Source organism: Aethalodelphis obliquidens, unplaced genomic scaffold (genome assembly GCF_003676395.1).
Source record: "Aethalodelphis obliquidens isolate GAN/ISIS:26980383/991018 unplaced genomic scaffold, ASM367639v1 scaffold44, whole genome shotgun sequence".
NCBI lineage: Eukaryota > Metazoa > Chordata > Mammalia > Artiodactyla > Delphinidae > Aethalodelphis > Aethalodelphis obliquidens.
Window position 1 is genome coordinate 2,230,067 of NW_020837988.1, and position 23,997 is coordinate 2,254,063.

General features: G+C 38.5%; 1 protein-coding gene across 4 annotated transcripts in view; it reads right to left on the minus strand.

Moving 5' to 3' along the window:
* ABCA5 (ATP binding cassette subfamily A member 5) overlaps positions 1-23,997 on the minus strand; it is a 65,285-nt gene that overhangs the window by 21,521 nt on the left and 19,767 nt on the right. For 3 of the 4 annotated variants that reach the window (XM_027080509.1, XM_027080510.1, XM_027080512.1), the window contains exons 8-23: positions 23,135-23,323; positions 21,555-21,702; positions 19,465-19,633; positions 18,272-18,330; positions 16,950-17,060; positions 15,305-15,480; positions 14,666-14,785; positions 13,469-13,607; positions 12,877-12,967; positions 12,550-12,689; positions 11,456-11,575; positions 8,512-8,713; positions 5,646-5,815; positions 2,992-3,119; positions 2,461-2,598; positions 170-283 (exon numbers count right to left, since the gene is read on the minus strand). In XM_027080509.1, coding sequence (XP_026936310.1) covers positions 170-283; positions 2,461-2,598; positions 2,992-3,119; positions 5,646-5,815; positions 8,512-8,713; positions 11,456-11,575; positions 12,550-12,689; positions 12,877-12,967; positions 13,469-13,607; positions 14,666-14,785; positions 15,305-15,480; positions 16,950-17,060; positions 18,272-18,330; positions 19,465-19,633; positions 21,555-21,702; positions 23,135-23,323 — 2,214 coding nt within the window. The remainder of the gene's footprint in view (positions 1-169; positions 284-2,460; positions 2,599-2,991; positions 3,120-5,645; positions 5,816-8,511; positions 8,714-11,455; positions 11,576-12,549; positions 12,690-12,876; positions 12,968-13,468; positions 13,608-14,665; positions 14,786-15,304; positions 15,481-16,949; positions 17,061-18,271; positions 18,331-19,464; positions 19,634-21,554; positions 21,703-23,134; positions 23,324-23,997) is intronic. The other variant, XM_027080511.1, reaches the window with a different exon arrangement.

Sequence of the window (23,997 nt, forward strand, 5' to 3'; positions counted from 1 at the left end):
ATAATAAGTGAGAGTTACTACTATTACCGTAATAAACGTATTTATACTCCATTTACTTCTTGAAATAATAATTGCACAGAAGTCTTGCACTCACACAAGGTAGGCTAACTTTTTGTCTAAGATTTCTTATTAGTCAACTGCACCTGTAATTTTTTAACTGAGTCATTACCTTATGATTCTCTGCATTCTCCATGGCAAAGTAAGGTGGCATCGCGGTAACAATAACCCCAAGTAAAGCTGCTTGAAAATACAGCTCGATTTTAAAAACTATGTCTGTAATTCCCTGAAAGACAACCACAGAATAAGAAATAGAACTGGGAATCACTTTATATCATGTTACTACTTTCTAAAAGACTATCAAAACCCCCGAAGAAACATGTTAGGATACCTACCCTAGACAGCAGTCGACATGAAGCAACAGGTGGCAGAGTCAGCGGGCTATAGTACCAGTTTGACATATTAAGTAGCTATAGGATCCTGAGCAAATTACTGTCCTTCCATTTTCTTACGGAAGTACACAGAATAATACAGCATATTAATTAAGGTTCACCATTTAGTTAAAAATTATACTGTCCGTGAAGCACAGTTAACCTGTCTCCCAGTGGTTCTACGCAGGCAACGAACGTGGCTCTCTCAGAATGACCCTGATGCCTTCACCGGTACCTGGACTGGACTACAAGCCAGCTGGGATCTAGGAACCCCCCTTTTCTCCACTGGGAAAAGTCATACCCGAGCTCAGCTTCCTACGGAGCCAGGAGCTGCTTATTCCCAGCAGTGGGGACCGTAACTCCAATAGGCCTGTGGATCCAGGTGCGGACAGAAAATGCTCCCAGACAACCTAGTAAACAGCTGGTGCCCCAAATGCAAACTACCCAGAACCACTCTCCATGCCACGGGATGATGTGGAAAGAGGCTGCATTCTGTCGGCCCCGGCGTCCCGAGTTTCTAGCAATAAAGCCAGTTCCTTAATTCATGCCATATGACGTTGTCGAATTTGTCCCAAACTCTCGTACCTTACAGTGGAAGACCCAGACAGAACCGACAAATGTGTAAGCTGAGTAGCACAAGAAGTGGAGATTAATGAGATGACAGTTGGACTCAATTACACAGAATCTCATCATTGAAGGGGAAAAAGTGTGGAACGTGAACAAGATTATATCTGTGAATAGGGAACTTTAAAAAGTCTCACTCTTTCCCTCTGGTTTTAAACAACGGTATGGTTGTATGTCAGTGTTTGATGGAAAATGTTAAGAAGCAAGATCTTTTGTAATAGTTACAGATACACACAAACGTGGTAACATGATAAAGATGTGCACAGGAATTAAACATTTTGAACTGTGGAGGAAAGAAGACTGGGGAGGGATGCACTGGAGGTTTCACCTGTGTCTTTAACGTTTTAATAAATAAGAAAAAACAAGATACTAACATTTGAAATATACGGGTACTATATACACAGTTGTTTACTTTCTGTAGGATTGAAATATTTCACAACAACGGCAACAAAAATCACAAGGGATGATCTACAACTTCGATGATGATTTCTATATCACCTATGCAATGCTGACACAATATTTATTTATCACAATAAATATGTATCACAAATATTTATTTCCTGCCCAGAAATCTCTCCAGATTCATACCTTCAAATGCCACCAGGATAACCAATCTCTCCACAGGCTCAAAGCTGAAATCAATATCTCCATTCCACCAAAACGAAGCCAAAATCTCTCTTCTGCCTATATTCTCAAAATTGGTGACTGATACTACTACTATGTACCGCTTTACCCCCAAAATGTAAGAAATACGATGCCTCACAAAAGCAAGAGTGATAGAGTATGTCACGTCTTTTAACATAGAGTTGCAAAACTCTATGAACATAATAAAAACCACTGAATTGTACATTCATATGGGTGAATCAGATGGTGTTTGAAGTACATCTCAGTAAAGCTTTTGAAAAACAGTATGGCAACAGAAAGCAGAAAATGCTATTACCGAAAGATATCTGTCCATTTATTTTTCAGCATATGGAAAACAATACTAGTATTCAGAGAAAAATGTTGACTGTTTTCCTGGAGACTTAAGTAGCTTTTCGTATCTATAATCCAACAGTCTGTCCTAGAGGAAAAATGACTGGGTGACTTCTCAAGGTTCAATACCCAGCATGTAGATTTCCGATGAACAATATTCATTTTTAATTGTCTAAATTTTTCTTCTCTAATATAAAAACTACTCATGCTTTACAAAAATATCAGTACCAAGACAGAATCTCCTTGACCATGAAGCGAACTCATACCACCGACTCCTAAACCCAGGATGTGAACCATCCCCAGCTCAAGCTTTAAGACTAGGAGATGTCACAAGATGAACTTCTACAGATTTCATCGGTTATTATCACTTGGCTCTTAATAGTTGTTTTATGCACACACGCACATACGCACACCTATTTTTAGGTTTGCTTACTTGAACGAATGGGGTATTCCAGATCTGGATGCTTTCTGTCACATTTGAATGATAAAGATAGTAGTTGCTAATGATATTCATCAATACAGGTAAAGAATAAACCATAGTACCATTGAAAACAGCAGTAAAAACATAGTCCTACAATTCAAAAAAATAGAGTTATTATACAGTATACAGAAATATAAATGACTATATGATGGCTATGTACCAAGCTTCTCTCACCAGCTAAGTTAACTCTCACTAACTGTACTGAAAACGGGTTCAACAAATCATAGGAATAATACTCAATGATAGATAAAAATAACCTGGTTTGGAATCTAGATATTTTGATATTTTAAACAAAAAAATGACATAAAAATAATTAAATTCTTCAGAGCTTTATTTATTGGTCCTCCATCGGGGCATAAAATATATTCTAAGTAAACACAGCCAGCTATTTCCAAAAGTAAATTTTAATTTCCAACTAATAAGGTCAAATCAGCAAACAACTGATTTTACAGGAAATAGCTTAATCCCACACACGACTCTTACCTTTTCTGACTGCATCACATTTAAAGCTGCGCTGTGCGGAGCGGCAGACACGTAGTCACTGTCATTAAACATTGTCACCATTATGTTCTGGGTGGTGAAAAACCTAAGAAGATCACTGATATCTGAGTCTGGTATTAGAAGATAAGCAAATAACAAAGAATCAGTTTAAATGAGAAACAGACACAGGCTTTTAGTAACATTTAGAGCTCTCTTTTTTTTTTTTTTTTTTGCGGTACGCGGGCCTCTCACTGTTGCGGCCTCTCCCGTTGCGGAGCACAGGCTCCAGACGCACAGGCTCAGTGGCCATGGCTCACGGGCCCAGCCGTTCTGCCGCACATGGGATCTTCCCGGACCGGGGCACGAACCCGTGTCCCCTGCATCGGCAGGCGGGCTCTCAACCACTGCGCCACCAGGGAAGCCCAGAGCTCTCTTTTTGAAGAAGTATTTTCTCTCCATTAGCTAAGACACGATTAAGAACATTGGCTCTGGGACCAGTCAGCATGAATTCAAATCCAGGTCCAGACACGCAGACCTCAGAACAGAGCTTGACACACAGCTACTGTGCCAATTTCAGCTGCTGCCGCTGCTACTGATATTACTCGCATTCAGAGTGTACCTATAATATGTGAGATCTGGTCAAACAGTAAGAATACAAATCTATCTGGCAATTTTATATAACAAGGTAACGTGCCACGCTCAGAGAGGTGGGAGCCAGGGTGTGGAGTTACGTGGCATCACTCCCTGGAGGACTGCTGCATGATTTGAACAGACAAACAGTATAAATGTCAACTGCGTTACTACTTTAAAATAGTAAAACCCATAACCAGGTCTCCATCTATATTCTCTAAATAGCCTGGAGCTAAGGGGGAGAGTCTGAATCCTGTCCGAGGTCTAAATCTATACCAACATGCCTGATGAGTGGAAACACTTCTCTGTCCATCACAAAAGCCAGGATTCAAGGACGGACAAGTGTGGCTTGGAGAGAAATCAAAACCAAACAAAGGAAAACACTAGCAGTAACTGAGCAGCACGGCCGGTGGCTCAGACTCAGCAACAAACCTGAGTGTCAGAAAGAAGGGTGCTTCTAGTGATAGGACATCTACTCCCAACCTAGCGCCTTAAGTGATCTCTCATTTCCAGATGCCAGAGAGGCTCTGTCCTCTCGAGAAGAGGGCTCTATTATAACTGAAGGAACTGTATCACCTGTGATAACAGAAAGCTTTGCCAGGAGGATAAGAGACCACCCAATACATACACACAGAGACCACTGAACACTAAAGGAAATGTGCCTTTAGGACCAACAACAAGGTCTAGGAAAATGTGAGATAGACAGATAGAAAGACAGACGGATGTAAGCAACACTAGAAATACTTAAAATTAACAGATGGGACAAAACTTTGAAAATACTATAATTTCTGCAGATCAGTGAGAGTGAACACCAAGCAGAAATACTTGAGATAATGTACAATTCCCCAAACACACAAAAAAAGTCACAATATCAGAGTGTAAGGCTCCATGTAGTACTATCTTTCAGCAATGTGAAATGTACATTAAAACCAAAATAAGAATTCTACTGGGAGCAATAAATTGAGAAACATAACGTTTTCTATTCAAGAGTGTTTTCTATCACTAAATACCTTCTTCCTCCAAAAGAATAAAAACAGAGAGCTAGAATTGAAGAGCGATGATTGTAACGGCCATCTGTAACTGTCCCTAACTATCACTATTATTTTAACACCGGGCAAAGCTTTTCAGTTAATAGTGAATCAAAAAGGAAAGATACTAGAATACAGGTGAAGTGTTGGGAAATGTTAAACTCCAAAGAATTTGTGCGTGTAGAAAGGGTGTATGAAATGCAACTTTCCAACACAGTTCAGCAAGATAAGCAAAGGAAGCTGCGTCTGCTTTACTGTAAACTACAGAGCAGCTCACTTTCCTCTTCAAGAACCTCGGGACAACAAACTATCCACACAGATGGGAGATGGTGTAGAAACATCTAATTCACGTCAAATTCTGAATTAGGTGTTAATATTTTGAAAATCGAAGTCCTATATCAGGTTTTTAAAAATTTATTCTGAGGTTTGCGCAAAGCCATATGTTTTAAAATTTCTTTCATATTTGATTTAATTATGTAATAAAAAGAATCAATAGCAAGTCCAAAAATATCCATTACAGATTTAATGTATTTGATCATAGAGATTTCTAAGACAATTGTCCTTAGTTCTAGTTTTTCAGATAGTCCTTAAAAATTGTTTAAACACTTCTATTTAGATATATAACTGCATAAATATTACATGCCGTAACTCTTTCTAAAGAGGGTTTTTCAACTTCTGAAGTTTATTTTGCGCATCATAAACTTTGAGATGAAACACGCTGCTCTGAGGATAATGTCGCTACTCTTAAAAATGGAAATTTTATGATTATATACAGTATAAATCAGAATATTTTAAAAACTGTCATCTACACTTAAACCAAAATTTCATTTCTGTAATATATTACTCAGCATCAGTGAGGAGTTTTACTTAATTTAGGTTCATGGACACAGACCACGCCTTTAACATATATATATTTCTAAAATCCAAATCTCTGGCCTGTATCTACCTCTCACCCCAGGCCCCACCAACACACATTCACAAACCTGCACATACTCTCACCGGTAGAATTTTGAAGAAGCAGACTTGTTCTGTATTTATGAGGTTTATCTCCAGGCTTTAGGAAGTATAAGTCTGGAACAAGTTTGATAGGAACAACAGCATTTTTAAAAGAGTGATGCACCAGAAACATAAAAATCTGAACTGCGAAAAAAATTAAAAGCAGAAGCAACCTGAAAGGAAAAAAAATACACAGTTCAAGGCACATTAATATATAAATCTACAAAACAATCTTCCTTCACATGACAGTTAAAAGGTACTCATTTAAAAAAGAAAAAAAAAAAGAAAGAAAAGAAAAGGAAAAAAAAAAACTTGAAAAATTCCCACTTGGGAGTAGAAATTCGACTCTCCAAAATGGTCTCATGACAATATTGGAAAGAAAGCCAATATTCAATAATAAAATTAAAAGTTATAAAAGTATATTTTAGATCAGAGCCACCCTGACATTTTTATAGGGCATGTAAACCTGTAGTTATAACTTAAAAAAAAAATACACATTATGTCACATTTATATCTTTATTCTCCTGAAGGAACTATTTCCTGCCCTACCTCTATCCTATGTACTCTCCAAATATTTTAGAAAATATATGATACAAAAATATTTTAGATACAGTGAAGAAAATAAAAATACAGTGAAAACTTCAGATGACTGGTATCTTTGAAATGTCATCCTAACCACATCAATTTCCATTTCTCCTCTACAGTGAGTTATAAGGACCATAATGTGCAGCTGGCCCAGCACATAATTCTACTATAAACCACTCAAAATGCCCTTCCACCTGAGAGACAGGTAACTTTTTTTTTTTTTTTTTTTTGCGGTACGCGGGCCTCTCACTGTTGTGGCCTCTCCCGTTGCAGAGCACAGGCTCCAGACACGCAGGCTCAGCGGCCATGGCTCACGGGCCCAGCCGCTCCACGGCACGTGGGATCTTCCCGGACCGGGGCATGAACCCGCGTCCCCTGCATCGGCAGGCAGACTCTCAACCACTGCACCACCAGGGAAGACCAGAGACAGGTAACTTTTCATCTCAGCCTGCAAAAAATCTCTGCAGTGTGTGTGGCAGGTGTCACAACAGTGGGTAGAGAGAGCTTAGGTTATCACACATCAGCATTTTATAATTTTCAGAAACCCTATAATTTTAAGTCATTCTTAAATTGTTGTAAGTAGACCTATATCAGCACTGCCAGAAGCATACTGCGTTGAACTCTAGTTCCATAATAAGTTAGTGGGTGTTTTAGGTTAAAAACAAAATTCATGATTAAAAAATATTTGGAAACTCCAAGTTAAACAAAGTTGAAATAATTTCTTTAGCATAGAACGGCTCATGTGTTTTTATATGCTAATGGACAAATCTTTAAGAGAGGAAATGTAAGTTATAATATTTTCTACATGCATGGTCAATACAGATTTGACCATGGAACACTTCTTGTAGCAGGCTGAATGTCTGTCACCCTCCTCCCAAATTTATACACAGAAGCCCTACGCCCCAAAGCGATGGCATCTGAAGATGAGTCCTCTGGGAGGTCATCAGGGTCAGATGGGGTCACGAGGGCATGGCCTCATGACGGGATTGGTGCCCTGAGAAGAAGAGGCACCAGAGAGCTCTCTGGTGGCTCTTTCTCTGTGTGCACACACAGCGAGGGGGCGGGGGGGGGGGTGCCCAGCTGCAAGCCAGGAGAAGTCCTCAACAGGACCCGACCATGTGGACCCTGACCTCACTCCCAGTCTCGGGAACTGTGGGAAAATAAACTTCTGCTGTTCAAGCCAGAAGATAAACTTCTGCTGTTGTTATGGCAGCCGGAGCCGAGATTCTTTTATTGCTTTTCAGGGAGTATTTTATGAGAGTAGTATTCAATTAAATAAACGGACACATGCTGATTTAAACAAAGGTTTTTCTCTCACTAATGCTGACACAGGAGTAAATCAGATACGTGATTGACATTTCTTTGATATTGAATAAGTCTGGGCAAAAAGCAAATGAATTCAGCATATTTCAAACATATAACAAAACTCTTATTCTTTATATATATATATATGTATACATATATTTTTTTGGAACGCGGGCCTGTCACTGTTGTGGACTCTCCCACTGCAGAGCACAGGCTCCGGACGCGCAGGCCCAGCGGCCGTGGCTCACGGGCCCAGCCGCTCCGCGGCATGTGGGATCTTCCCGGACCGGGGCACGAACCCGTGTCCCCTGCATCGGCAGGCGGACTCTCAACCACTGCGCCACCAGGGAAGCCCCTCTTATTCTTGATTATTAAGTTTTATTTCTACCGCCATTCTGGACCTAACAAGACAGCGTGGTGTATAAAAGTACTTAACGTTACTTCTAAATAATTCAGCGTCTAGCAGCCCATGGGAACCTAACTGACAGAGACACGGCTAAGTGGAAAAGACGTCATTTTGATCCCAGTTCTACCCGCTATAAGCCCTTCTTTATATTTCCATTTCTTCACCTTGATAAATAAGGATAAAACTTATTCTTCCTGCTGTTTACCAAAAAATGGTCATAAATATTAGTAATAGAGGCAAAACAATTGTGAAAAATGTAAATGCAAAATAAAATTTAAATGCAATGACAGTAATTCAAAAATTACACAATTAGAGAAAATTATTTGTCACTCCCTCATTTTATAGATGAGACCAAAAAAAATGCTAGTTTTAAAAAAGAGTTAAGGCTCTAATGATATCCAATGAAATCACCAGAGGTATAATTTTTTTCTCTGACATTGTGAAATTGCCATTTTAATCTCTCAAAACTACACAGATTATTTACATATGTCTACATTTTAAAGACTAAGATGGTAAATCTAGTTTGTATCCTTAAGAAAACAACTCATCAGACGGAAGAGCGGTTATACTTACACTGATCTCACTGATTTGCTCTCACGTTTCAAGGTAAGGAAGTGAAACTTTGCAATTTTAAACACCTGCTGTTTCCAAACACTCATGGTGCTCACCAGAGAAGCCTTGGTTTCAGAAAGAATAAGCAAGCTCTGCTCCATTTCATCAAAGGGTTTTGAATGCACTTCTTCCTCTGGTGGCCGCTGAGTAAATACACTATAATCTATTTGCCAAAACAAAACGATAGAAACTTATGTTATCTTCCTTAAAAAGATGAAAACCTTTCTGAAGCATGTAAATTTCAAAGCAGCACACACCTGGCAGTGATACAGGACAAAGGGGACAGTCATATACTTTGGCAATGTTATCGAAACTGAACATGTGCACAGTTTATGACCCAGGACATTCTCTCTCAGGAATAAATCCAACAGAATTATGTACAGAGGCTCACTGAAACACATGTACAAGAATATCCTTAGCTAGTACCCTGTGCAATAGCCACATGCTGGAAAGAACCACATGCTCTATCAACAGGTGAAAGAATAAGTCATGAAATATTCCTGTAATAGAATAGTGTAAAACAATGAACGTGAACAAACTATTGTATAACCATAGTAATTTGATCTTACAAACATTACATTAAGTCAAAGAAACCAGAATAAATATAAGCAAAAGAGACATGCTATATGATTGATTCCATTAGACCAAAACTGACAAAACTACTGGATGGGGATAGAAATCAAGATACGTTATTTTCACAACAGTGATTTGACTTAAAAGAGATGAAAAATAATAAAAAGAGACGAAAACTGGTTTCGGTATGAAGAAGGACTTAGGCTAAGTTTAAGAAATGAGTAAACATTAAAAATTTTAAGAGTGGAGCAGAATAATGTATAAAATAATATTTAGGTACAACCTGGCTGTCTTGGCATCTTACCAACTCAACAGTCTGAACGGATGACTCAGTAGATGGACAAGTCCAGTCCCTGTCTTCCCCTGACACAGCGACTAATCAAACTAAAAGCAGGTCCTGAAATCCTGCATATCACAATCATAGTACTCAGTGAGCTCCAACTGGCCTTCTACAGAATTTGATATATACTAATCTTTAAAAAATAAAACAATTAAAATCGACCAAACTGAAAGCAAGCTGATGTTAGAGGTAAATTTATTTTGCATAATGGGCTTAAAGGTACTATAGGGAAAAGTGAATAATACCTGAACAGAGCTCACCCTTCTCATTTTCATTCCCACTTCCCAGATGTTTCTAGAAACTACTTCGTATGCCTCAAAGTAGTGAGCAACACACACACAAGCACCTTCTCCATCTAGCTCTCTCCGCCATCCTCAGTATTACGGACATATGCACTGTTAACGCATTCTACATCCTGACCTCTAGCTCCCTTCATTCCTTCCATTCCCATACCTTTATCTCTACTCAGTTTCATCAAACTGACGGATGCCCAAATTTAAGATCTTGCTATCGCTCCAACTGATCCAACATTTTCACGTGAACTTTCCTTCTCTAGCTGCAATCCGCCCCTACGTCCTCATCGTAAGCTCACCTTTCTTCCTCCACGTTTGAGAGAAACATCCTTTTTCCTTCACTCTCAGGACCCAGCACCACACCAGTCTCGCTACCCTTCAACCCATTCTCAGCTTAAACCTCACGGATCTCGACCGCACCACTGAAATCACTCGCGTCAAGGTCACGACCGGCTCCCACCCTTCCACATTCCCCGTCTTCTAAGCTACCAACCCCCCCTTCTGTGCCGCCATCTTCCTCTTCACAGCAGTCAGCAGAGAACTGCCCACTCGCTCTTGCCTCAAACACCATGCTGCCCCAGCTCCTGCATCTTCTTTCATGAAGACAGAAAGGGCGCTACTGGTGCCTTCCTGGTCAGCCCTCCCTGGACCTTCACTGCTCACCCTCGGGGCTTCCCTCCACTGCGTCCGCGCTCGCCACCGAAGCACCTCATCCAGTCCCACAGGGCCATCGGTACACAGGTGGATCCAGCGTTTGTATCTTGAGCCCAACGCCCTCCTTTAGCTCCAAGTGTGTGAATCAAACAGCCCACAGGCATCATCTCCACTGGGATGTCTACTAAACCTCTCAACAGTATAACCAAAATTCACACCTGGAGTCCTTCATTCCACAAACCTGCTGCTCCCCGTTTCTCAGGAAAGGGCAATTCCATTTCCAGTTCTCAAGCCAAAAACTTGGACACTGTTCTTGACCTCCCGTTCCTCAACCCCTAGCGCTAAGCCATCATCTGCAAGTCACCAGCAGCGCCTCTGGGAGAAGCCCGCGCTGTGCATGTTTCCCTACTGTCACAACCATCCTAGTTCAAACTAAGACGAACTGTAATAGCTTCCTAGCTGCTCTTCTGCTTCCACACTTCCCTTAAATCCACTCATCATTCAACAACTGGAACGCAGTTTTTAAAAATGCAAATCAGATCACGTTACCCCTTTGCTTTCAAACTGTCTGATAGCTTCATATCACACTAAGAAAACAAACAAAATGTTTTTCCAGACTAAACATGTTCAAAGACTAAATATGATGTGGCCCCTGGCCTCCAGCTCTGAGCCCACTACATGCTACCCTCTCCTTGGCTCTCCACGGCGGCCTATCTTCGTCATCAGAAACATCCAACCCATCCCTCAACCAACACCTGTGCAGTAGCGAGTCCCTTCACCTGGAAGGCTCTGCGATGAAATCTCACTTTTCTTGAATATCACCCCAACCCAGTCCCCCCTGAGATGCCATCTAAGCTATCTGCCTCCTGAGACTGCCCCACTAATCCCTTCATGACTCCTATCACTCTCTGTAAATATCTATTTACCTGTCTATTTCTACCCTTTCTTCCCCAAAATACAAATTCCACATGCTTCTACAATTATTTGTCTTGATCACTATCTGTCTGGCTCATTGCCTAAAATGTGCTGTTAGCTTTGTTTTTACCTGCTTGGTCAATTTCCGCTTCAACTTCTAGCTTTAAGAATACATCTTCCAAAGTCGTCATGGAAACACCATAAGAAATAACACCCAAATCTGAATGAGTGTCTAGAGCAGCAAATAAACCTAAAGGAGAAAAATGAAAGAGCGTTGTGTCATTAAGCACACTACCATGAATTCTTCTAAAATGTCGTTTTAAAATAGCATATGACTGAATTTACTGGGCCGGCACAGTGTTCTCAAACTGTTTGGTCTCAGGACCCCGACAACATTCTTAGAAATTGCTAAGGACCCCAAGGAATGTTTGTTTAGGGAGATATATATCTATTAGACATGCATCATAATATAAATTAAAACTAAGAAATATTTTATAGACAGAGTGATGGGCAGAGTACATTACGTTGACACATGTACTTCAATTCAGTTAATTAATGATTCCTTATTCTCAAAAGGAAACCATAGAAAACCGCATAGAAAATTTCTATCTAATTATAGGAATGCTATGGGAATTCTGCATAACGTATCTTCAAGAGTAAGAAATATCCTTTTGTTTATTAAGTCATCTGTCAACAGATAAAGGACACTGAGTTTGAGTTCCTCAACAAAAAGCAGAAAACTAAATGTCACAAATAAAATAATTCAACGGTTTACCGTATAATAATGTAATTCGTTATGAAATCATGAAACTGGAAAAGAGCTTAGGACTTATACAAACAACTGTGTGTGTGTGTGTGTGTGTGTGTGTGTGTATACACATTTGTGTGTGTACGTATGTATATATTTGTGTATATGTATATTTATATTCTTATTCCCAGAACAAAAAAAGGGAACAATTTCTTTCTTTCTTGACAATAAAACAATTATTTACGTAAGTTAACACACTAGTTGGAGTTTCTTGCATGCCATTTATAAAAAAAAGAAATGTTAGCTTACAGCATTTCTGATTTTCAAAAGCAAAATAAAGCAGAAACGGAATATTAACTCTGGCGACCTGCGAGCGCGTAAATATTATATAGAAAAATAAACCAAGTAAATTAAGAAAACTCATCCCCAATGCAAGAACCTGGTTCAGCAGTCGAGAAACTGAAAGTAAGGAATACCCGAAAATTTGTCCATGTCCTTGAAAGGCAAGCTATACACAAGCTGCTGGTCACTCTGTTGTAATAAAGTAGCTGCAGGTATATGTTGTTTAACCAGAGAAGAAAGAGATTCCGTGGCACAGCATCTGTCAATATACATGCTAGAGAAAACCAAAAACCATAATTTTTTATGATTACTCAGTCAACAGCCAGAAGTAAATTCTGAATGCTTTAAGTTAAAGTTAGTGCCATACAAAAATGGCCGAAGCACATCATGGCAAAGCTTAAACACAGTAACAATAGCTCAAGAATATAATAAGGAACAAGGCAGTAAAGAATGAATCATACCTCAGGCGGTAGCCAATCCCCCATTTACTTTTGAGAAAAATTGAAGAACCAACACATTTTAACATTCCTTGTGATATGACAGCTTTCCGATCTGCAAAGAGAGATTTGCATTTCAATTTCAGAGTTAGTAACAGCATTAATAATTGGCATTTATATTTTCTGGATTAACCTATGAGACACCAGTGTATGAGCTCATTAAATTATCACAACAGCCTTATGAGGAAGGTATAGATTATCATCACCTGCTTTTTCGATGAGCACAGGAAGGCAATAAGAACATGTACAGTTTGCCCACGTTTCACGTGGCTATTAAGTGACAAAGCCAGGGGTTCCACCCAGGCAGTGGAAGTCTACAGTCTACTTGCCTAACATGCTCCAAGTGTCTCGAACTCTTCCTGTAAGGTTACTAACGGAAGTGCTTTCACAACTTCCTTGACAGCCAAACGTACAAACGACAAGAAAGCAACAGAAACAAAGAGCGCGCAGCTTCCTTATTTACTCCTCAGAATTTAGCATTGCTATGTCTAATCTCCCATTTGGCCCCATGACCTTAACCTTTAAAAATAAAGGTTAAAAAGGTTAAAAATCTCACCAGCAAGAATGTCAGCTTCATCCATGAAATGAGTACTAAACACTGTCACCCGATTAGCTTTTCTGTATTTAAGAAGATTCCAAACAATATGACGCGAACAAGGGTCCATTCCAGCTGTTGGTTCATCCAGCAACAGTACCTGTGTGCAAACGGGTGGGCAAGGCAGGGAATCCTCAGGAAAACTAAAATATATAAAATTCATGCAGACCCTGCAAACCTTCCCCACTTAAAGTTACTCTATCCAATCAGAAATGTATTAGGTCTGAGTTTTCCACTCATATATGAGTTAGCATAAATTTAAAAAACTATCGGTTTGGCATATGAATACCTTCTTTGGTTTAATTTTAAAATACAAATGTCTGTAATGTATAAGACATAAGTATAATAACAATCAGATAGACAAACTAAAGAACAAAACACCGAGCATTTCGCTTTTACCTGAACAATTAAGTTTTGTAGATGTAACAACTGCTCGTTAGAGAATTATGCTCTGTATTAGTTCAGGGAAAGAAATTTATTTTAAGACTATTTTTAATTTTGAAAATATGGTGGTGGGGATTGGGAGGAAGATAAATTGACACAAAGCCTGAACCACAGTCCTCCCCAAGCTACAGCAGCAGGGCATGTGGCAGGATGGTGGGCACCCAGGGGGCTCCCGGCCACAGGTGTGCACCTGGCAGCTTTCTAACACTGTGCAAAGCAGTGACCAGCTGGTTCTCTGCTTCTGCCAGACAGAGAAGAGCACAAAACAGACCAAAAAATCAAATCAACAGAACAGTGAAAAACGGAACTGTTTGTTTGATTTTGTTCTTACTTTTAAATTTTTATTATAACCATTACAAATGTATAGAAAACTGAAGAGAATAATAAACATAACAATACTTTTATAGCCACCACTGAACTTTAACAAATGTTATTTTACTTCAGATCTTCTCTCAGAGAAATAAAACTCTGCAGGTATAAAGAAAGTCAGTCCTATCCATTCCCCTTCCGAGAGATGGCCACTAAATTAAAGATGCTGCATATCTTTCTGACTTCAGTTTTAAAATCTTATTACTATAATTACATCCATAATAACATATAGTATTTTATGTATGTTTAAAATTTATACAATGTGTGTATGTGTATCTTTCTACAACCACCTTTTAATTCAACATAGTTTAAAATGATCTCATCAATGACACTATATCTGCTTACCTTTGGATCCCCAAGAACAGCGATTCCTACAGACAGTTTTCTTTTCTGGCCACCACTTAACTTTCTGGCCTGATTATCTTTGATAGCCTGCATGTCTAAATCCAGTAAAACCTTCTGCACCTATGAAAGTAAAGTGTCAATAGACGTTTTTAAAATCACATCATTTACATAATTATCAATATGAGTTTTTAAGTGTTCTAATTTTAATGTCAACTTTTAAAATGTTCTTTTAGTCCAGAACTAAATTTTGACATATATCCATGCATAATTTTGAAATAATAGCTAAAAGGATTCCTGATGGGGAGGTCTGCTGTACTCTTGTGACCCCTGCGTGGTGGGAGGGGATCAGTGCAAAGACTCCGTGTGTGTCTGTGTGGCAGGGGAAGGGGGTGGAGGCGAAAAGAAAAGAAAAGAAACATCTATAGTGAGTGACTAGAATCCTCCAGATGAAACAAGGACTATTTTCTATGTGCTAAAACGTTTGCTCCAAGTTCTAATTCTTTATAATGACTTTCTGTTTACTGGCTCAGAACAGGTTTTATATTTAGATTTTCAAGCATATTTTTATTACAGAAGTTATTGCACAAGGTTACTAATTTACAGCAAATAAAAGTAAAGATTTCTATATAAATAACATACTTCTTGTATTATATTATTGGCTGGTACTCCTTTGATTGAAGCCAAAATGGATAAATTTTCTTCTACTGTCAAAACATCAAAGTGTATATCTAACTGTGGACAAATGCCAATCATTTTTCTTGCTTCAAACATTTCATCTATTTCTGAGGCTCTGTGTCCATATACAGATGCAGACCCTAAAAGCAAAATATATGTATTTACGTTAAATATATTAAGAATCAAAAAGTATATATGTTTTAGTATATACTAATAATTTAGTTATTTGTATGTAATAGACATAAAATAAGAGTCAATATAAATTTGGAGGACACAACGCACCCTCATTTCCATACTGGTGGAAATCACCATCATACTGGTGATTTGCTGCCACGTATATTCCAATCTCATTTTCCTTCATTTTCAGGGCATATTACAGAGTGGAAAGAGCAAAGAACCATAAGTTTAATACTAAACAAAATTATCTATCGGTGCATTAACTAATACTCCAGGAACAATTTTCCCTCATTTCCAGGCATTATGCAACAGTAAAGAGAACAAAGAACTTAAAATTTACCCCTAACCAGCTGTGTGGCCTTGAGAAATCACTTAATCTAAATCCAAGCTTTTTCCTTCTATAAACTGAACACTAACATAGCCCCCTTTACTGAAGAACTATTAAACCAGTGTGCTAATGTACGGAGAATTGTAACAGAAATAATAAATCCTTATATGAATGAAAGGTATTATAATTACCCTCAAAGAGTGACACAGAGATAAGCAACAAAATCAAACTAATTTTAGAAGTGAAACTACATCTAAAAAGATGCAGAATCAGGGCTTCCCTGGTGGCGCAGTGGTTGAGAGCCTGCCTGCCGATGCAGGAGACACGGGTTCGTGCCCCGGTCCGGGAAGATCCCACAAGCCGCAGAGCGGCTGGGCCCGTGAGCCATGGCCGCTGAGCCTGCGCATCCGGAGCCTGCGCATCCGCATCCGGAGCCTGTGCTCCGCGACGGGAAAGGCCACAGCAGTGAGAGGACCGCGTACAGCAAAAAAAAAAAAAAAAAAAAAAATGAAGATTAAAAACACGAAATTTGGCCCTTTTTTTAATTAAAATTTTTTATTGTTCTGCCACTCTATTTGGTTACTGTGGAAAAATGGAGCTGCTGTACTGAATTCTCACCTACAGGGCAGTCACATGTAACAATTGTACGTTTGAGGCATTGCTCTTACAAATCTATTTTCAGAGATTGTACTGACACTCGTCATTCTTTCCTTTTGAACTACTGTTGGATACTTAGAAGTCTTTATTTTCTCAACCAAAATGTCTATGGGCCTCATTTAATTTCCAATTAATTACTGATTTATCCTTCCTTGAAAATGAACAGTAAACAAAAACACAAGTAAAATATCTGCTAAAACAGGCACAAAAGTAGATCCTCCTTATTAAATATGACTGAGTCACTGTTATTTTCCATTGAAGAGAAAACAAATGTGTGTAATCAAAAAAAAAAAGAAAAATATCTTTACAGACACAGAAGTTGATCCCAAATCAGTGACAAAAATCAGTCGGTACATATCACAAGGATAAATAATTACCATGGTACCTTAGTTAATAACCCTAATAAAACAAAGTAAGGGATTTTTCTCTTTAAGTCAAAAAACTCACCATCCGAAGGTGGGCACAGTCCACAAAGAATATTCATCAATGTACTCTTTCCTGTTCCACTGTGGCCAAGTAACGCAGTAATCTGACCCTCATATATGTCAAAGGATAAATCTAGTTCAGGGAAAAAGGAGAAGTCTCAAATGTGATTCTTATTTCTGTTGAGCCATGTAAGACAATACACAATACTTGAGCAACCTTGAAAGAAGTCAATAAATTTAAAGACAGATTTAAAGTTACCGGCATATTTAATAACATAATATTTAATATTATAACACAATAATAATTCTTTGTTATAGTCAATGGTATGAACAATAAGAAAAATGATACAAAATAAGCTTTTTCTTTTTTTATTACACTAACCGATTTAGAGGGGGCACAAAACATGGCGGGGGGGGGATTTCTGTGTACCCGCTTTGGGGAACTTCCAAGGGAATTAAAACAAAAAGACAAACAAAAATTTGTTCCCAAGGGCACTTAGAGGCACGTTAAATCTACTGGCAAAAAACCAGAAATTAACCAATAGCTTGGAAAAGGCTAAGTAAATGCTTTAAAAGTTCAATTTAAACAGGAGTGAAGTAGAATGAATATCACCAGATGGATGTGTCAGTGTCTGAAAGGAGACAGCAGAAAGGGGGCTGAAAACCCAGCTTCAAATAACTGTAACCCCTGATCTGATGAAGGTGATCTCACGCTGACAGCATCCCAAGACCTGCAGGCCAGACGCAGCTTCAACTCCTGCCTGAGTGCCCAGCCTGCCAGCCCCGCCCTACAGATTTCACACTTGTCAAGCCCCACAGTCGTGTGAACCAATTCCTCAAAAATCGTCTTCCCCGCTTCCCGCCCGCCCCTCCCCACAGTGCTCTCACTCTCTGTGTATATGTGTGTATATAGATTCTAACGATTCTGAAGAACCCTGACGGACACATTGCTAAACACGCCACAACTGTCAGGACAGCTCCCCGTGACAAAGAACTATCAGACCCAAAACGTCAATAGTGCCAAGGCTGAGAAACCCTGTGTTAGGACAAAAGGAAAAAAAAAAAAAGGAACTAACATGTATACACATGCTAATAATAAAATGAAAAAGGACACAGATTTGTTCAAGGAGTTGACTATTTTTCATCTCGATAGATATTACTTTTTTCTTTTACTACTTTGATGCTAAGTTTTATTATGACCGTTAGTCACATAAATAAATGGAAGTATCCCTAAAGGAAAGAGAGGAAATTGTGGTAAAGAATTTAAATTTCCCACAAGCTACGTACGTTGTTTTTCCACTTGTACTTTAATGCTATGGACTGAACACTAGGAAAGCTACTTACTTCTCAAAGCCTCCACATTTTCACCTTTCTTTCTGTATGTCTTCTGAATACCACTGATTCTGAAAAACACCATTTTCTACTTTATAAGGATTTAAAGCAATCTATAAGTACGTGTTTCCATGTATAATATTTTTAATCAAAGCTGTCATATTTAACGGGAATAATAATAAAGTATCTTCCTACTAAAACAATAAACCAAGGAAATCTGACAATAATAATAAAAGTATTTTAAAGAACCTACAAGAGAAAAGTATAGTATTCCTCTCCATTTTAAGTGCTATTCATTCAGTTTTCATGATAAGCCAACTTCTAAAAAGAAACTGAAACATTTGACTCAAGCAATTTATAGATTTCTTATTTCACATTGGATTCTTTTCTGTTTGTAATTAATCAATACTTGTTTATCAGTTAAGGGAGATTAAAAACCGAGTGCTATTTCACATCAGCACTTGTCTATAAATGTGAAGTGATTCTCTCCTTCCACTTTGAATGTTTTACATAATTTTTGAAGGAATGAATGGTCTTGTTCACCAGTTTAAATTTTACTCTTAAGAAGGCAGACCGCCAGCCCACTGACTGCATCTTAAATATCTAACTCTCCCTTGCTTTTATACATTTTTCTTAAATTTAAAAAACACAAATTATACTCCAATTTTTCTTGCACTTTTATTTCTTTTCTCGGTCTCATTATTTTTTTAATTTGGTTTTGACTGAACTAGAAGGAACAGTAATGAATTTCCTTCATTCTCAGAAATTAAGTTGATGTGACAAGTTAATTATGTCACAATTTCTAAGGTTCTATGAAATCAACAGAGCACAATTTAGTGTGGTGTATATCTCAGACAATGTAGCCTGAATAAAAGTAGAAAGTTAATGTTTATTCTGTTTTAATCTACATAATGAGGAAACTTTAAAATAGCTTAATTTTATAAATACTTGGTTTTATTACTTTTAAAAATTTCTATTCAAACATAAAATTTCAAACCTAGCAGCAACCTTATTCTAAATGGCCGCAAAGAAAATAAAAACTTGAAAGAGAATTAGCCCTTAATACTGGTTTTTAAAAAAGCATGGAATGTGCACCAAATCTTCAAAGATACCATACTTACATGCATTATGTAAAAGATAGGATTTAAATGTGGCATGTTCCATGAGCAGTTCTTAGACCTAAACTGCCAAAGATTAAATCATACCTTATGGCTTCTTTTCCTATAAATTCTGAAGAAACAGGCTCAACAGTTTCACTAAAACTAATACTCCCACTAACATTGCCCTCCGATAACTCCTTATAATTTCTTCTGCTCTTTGACCAATATGATGGCTTCAAAAAATAAAACGATGATCTCCGTAAACCAAATTCTCCTGGAAAAAAAAAACAAACCTGAGTTATCCTAACAAATTATTTCTGAAGACTAGTTATTAAATCATAAAGGCAGTCTCTGAAACCTAAGACAACCTAGATCTAAAGTTTAGACATAAAATACTAAATAGATAGTGTGTGAAAAATAAAAGTTTTACTGACAAATAACTCTTGTCCAGAAATAGTTTCAGAGTTGCTGAGAGTCTAGGGAACGTAAATGTAAGCAAAGTACATTTTCTGCCCTACAGAAACTTACATCGTTATGGCTACATGTACATACTAAACGGCTAAAACACAACGTACAGCATGAGGCGTGCCACGCACAGTGCTAATAAGAGTTCAGAAGAGGAAAAGTTTACATCTGGATAGCCTGAAGGCTTGAATGAGTATCAGCTTAGTGTTTGAAAACAGACAGTATTCAGAAAAGTTGATATTGTTCATAAAGAAGACTTTTTAGAACTAGGAGAAAAACACAGCCACCAGGACCGACACAGGAGACTTAGCTCTGACTGCCCACACAGCATGTACGTATTTTCTCCCTTTCTCCCCAAGGAAGCGACCCTTCCCGTCCTTTCTAACGTCCACCCCTCCTCTAGATGAGCGCATGTTTCAAAGGGCTCTGATCCCAACTACAGAGAGATGCCAGTGGACCTAATGAGCCCCTGGCAGGCTCTGGTGGCTGCTACCACTGCAGCCATAAGCAGGTGCCAACCAGACAGAAGCGAAGGGTTTACTGGGGGAAAGGCAACCTCTCCCTCTCCCTCTGGACGGGAACAAAGAAGCACAACCCCATACAGCCAGGAGGAGAGCAAACCTGCCAGATTGAGACCAAGAGGCAAGAACTCGGAGAAAGTGGGTCCCTGATGACACAGCTGAGCAAGTCCAACTGACCTGGGGTCCATCCTATCTTTGGACTTTAAATAAAACGCTTGATTTCCTTCTTGTTTAAGACAACTAAAGAGGTTCTCTGTTATGGGTAGCTAAAAATAATGTAACGGATACACTGCAGATGTGTTTAAATAGATAAACAGGACCGTGTGGATGGATGTAAAATACAATACAGAGGGGCACAGTGGCTAAGAAGTGACTAAATACATAGAAGCAGCGTGGAGGAAATTAACATATAACAAGTTTCTACTTGCTTCACCAGGCTGTGCCCACCCTGCAAGGTGTCTGAGCAGGAGATTAGCTTGATTAGAGGGAACGGTGAGGTTCTTAGACAGACGTGAGGTAGGCAGTTAGATGGGAGCTGCCACGGCGGTCTAGACTAGCAGAGCCCACCATGCCTTCCTGCAACTACAGAAACGTCCTCATCTGAGCTCTGCAGTGTGGTGACTAACAGCCAGGCGTGGCTACCGAGCACCTGGCCTGTGGCCTGCGCTACCGAGAAGGAACTGTTAGCTTATTTGATTCGAAGTAACTCAAGTTTTAAAAGCCACACCTGTCTTTCCACATAGGACTGCAGGTCTGGCACACAGACAAAATGAATGAGGAACTCAGGGGGAAAAGGAAAGGGGGTGTTGGATATTTGGTAATGTTTTGAATCCGCACAAGTCTGCTATCGGTGCAGGATGAGGGATGTGGGGAATGGGAGGGGTCACCAGGTTGCTCGTGGCGTCGGAGCTTATTGGGTGAAATAACAAAACACTGTAGCCAAAACGATGGACGTGGGGAAGGACTGAGTTAAGGAGTTCAATTAGGGACTGAAGGTTTTCAAAACAAACTGATCTCTTTTCACCCACAATCTCCTTATACATTCACTAGCAGTTAATGAATAAGGTACAAAATATACTTATTTAAAATTAAATTAAAAGCTGTAACAGTGAATACGACTTAGAAGAAAAATTTTTTAATTAAGTTAACCTTATGTGGGCAAAGAAACCTAAATATCTTTACCGTAAGATCCAATCACTACCTGCATACCTGGAATGACTTGATCAAGATAGACAGCCAGAAGGACATAGAATATGCTGTTAAGGGCCAGCATGATAATAGTAATAATCAGAGGATACGGCCCTTCAGTCAAATTAGAAAATAGAGCACCTTCATTAAAATCTTCTAAATGCATGACCTGAAAAACAGAAACACCAACTTTATTATATAAAAATGATAACATATTTTATCATTTTATAAAATAGCTAACACTATTTAGAGCTTCTCATAATATCCAGAGTCAGTAAACTGGGCCTTTGAACAGATTAAACAGTCTCCACCAAACTGGTAACACGAGTTTATAAAGAAAACAACAAACTTGACCAAACCGTGAGTTTACCACAGCAACCCCTTTCAACCATGTTTTCAATGCTGTGCTTCTGAAACCAGTATACATCTGTGCTTGGGGCATGTGCAATAATTCTAATGCTATGATTATCAAATGAAATAAAAACTAATGCAAACAGAAGGGTTATGGTCCACAGAGAAGTCAGACAAATTAAGTATCAGAGGATAAACTTATGGTCAGCACCTTTCAACACTGAAAAGGGAGAAGGTACTATAATTAATTAACACAGCTACTAAATTATTCATAGTAGATACAGGTGATAGAGCAGAAGGAGAGCAATAGAGACTGAGGCCTCGTTTAGGTCTCAGCCCTGCCATTAAGTAAATAAACTTTAATTATGCTGTTCTGGACTTCAGTCTCCTCATCTGTGAAATGAAGGTGAATTAAATGACATTCAAAGTCCCTCCCACTCAACAAAAACCTATGAATCTATAATTCTCCCTTCCTAAGGGGACTCAGTGGACTCTCAAAACATGTAATAACAGCTCTTAGGTCTCAAATAATTAAAATTCGTTTAACTCAATATTCATGAACAAGCAAAGTCTCACAAATAAGAAGTCTATCTAGCCAACATGAATAATCTCTTGTATTAAGTAATTACATTTTTTCTTTACCCATTAACCAAATCTGTGTTCTAATACATAAAGCAGTTTCTTATAAGAATTTTCCCCTTAGAACCTGAGTGCCCCGTAAAGACAAATAAAAATCAAATTTATAAATCTAAATACTATTTAGGTAAAGATAATCTCATGAATGTTGGACCTATAAAATCCACAAGGTACTACTTTCACTACTACAGTCAGGAAAAATTTGTTCTGCTTCACACACAATTTTCTCCCAGGTGCACGTTGAGATAAATTTACAACCGGGAGCAATAAATCCAGGCCACAGAGCAATCTAGATTGCCTGACTCATAAACCCATGACTTCTAACAAACCGAGTTACTGCCGTGAAACAGTTTATTGAGATACACTAAAGTGAAAAGTGGAGAACTTATTTATAAACAGCTCATATAAATAAAAAACTTTAAAAATGGAGAAAATATAAATGAAACCAATATAAAATGTACTCCAATATTCAAATATCATTCCTTTTTCATGTTGAAAATTTTAAATAATTTTTTTTGCAAACTAAGGGCAGTATGCATGGTAGTATAATATGCTGCATGGAAGTGGAGAGAAAAGAAAATATTTAGTGAAAGCAAGATATGTATATTACCTACCTGTGCAATACCAATCAAAAAAGTACACTGACAGAAGGGACTTAGAAGCCACACTAAAGATTTGGGAAAACTTTCCACGAGGACTATCGAAAGGCCAACAAATCCAAGAGCCACAGTGACTAAAAATTCAACTATTCCCACATGTTTTGATTTTTTAAAAAGAGGCGTCAGCATTAAAGCAAAAAATACCTGTAAGATATAAATATTAAGGTTAAAGCATTGTTCATATACACTGGTAGGAAAACAAAATTAAATTTTCCTTGTGAAAGAACAAGTTATTTTCATTAGAAAATACATTCATTAAAATACAATTAATTTCTAAAGGCCATGGTGAGATATTTAATTTTCATACAAATAGTGCTCTACATTAAAAATTTAAACCGACAAATATTAAAAACTGCAGTATATCTATGTAATAGGCAAACATGATCATCTCAGCACTGTAGAAACCATAAACCACCGTGTGTTTCTGCAGTTAGATACGGACAAATATGAACAAAACAGTATGTCAACAAGCTTTTACACAGAGCCCATCTTTTCAACTTCACGTGTTGACAAGAAACAGAGCCAGTTAAAAACCAGACAATTATATAGAGGAGCATATCAGTTATTTGTAAATTATCATGTTAAACAGCAGGAATGGGACTTCCCTGGTGCCGCAATGGTTAGGAGTCCCCCTGCCAATGCAAGGGACACGGGGTCGAGCCCTGGTCCGGGAAGATCCCACATGCCGCGGAGCAGCTAAGCCCATGCGCCACAACTACTGAGCCTACGCTCCAGACCCCACACACCACAGCTACTGAGGCCCGCGCACCTAGGGCCCGTGCTCCGCAACAAGAGAAGCCACCGCAATGAGAAGCCCG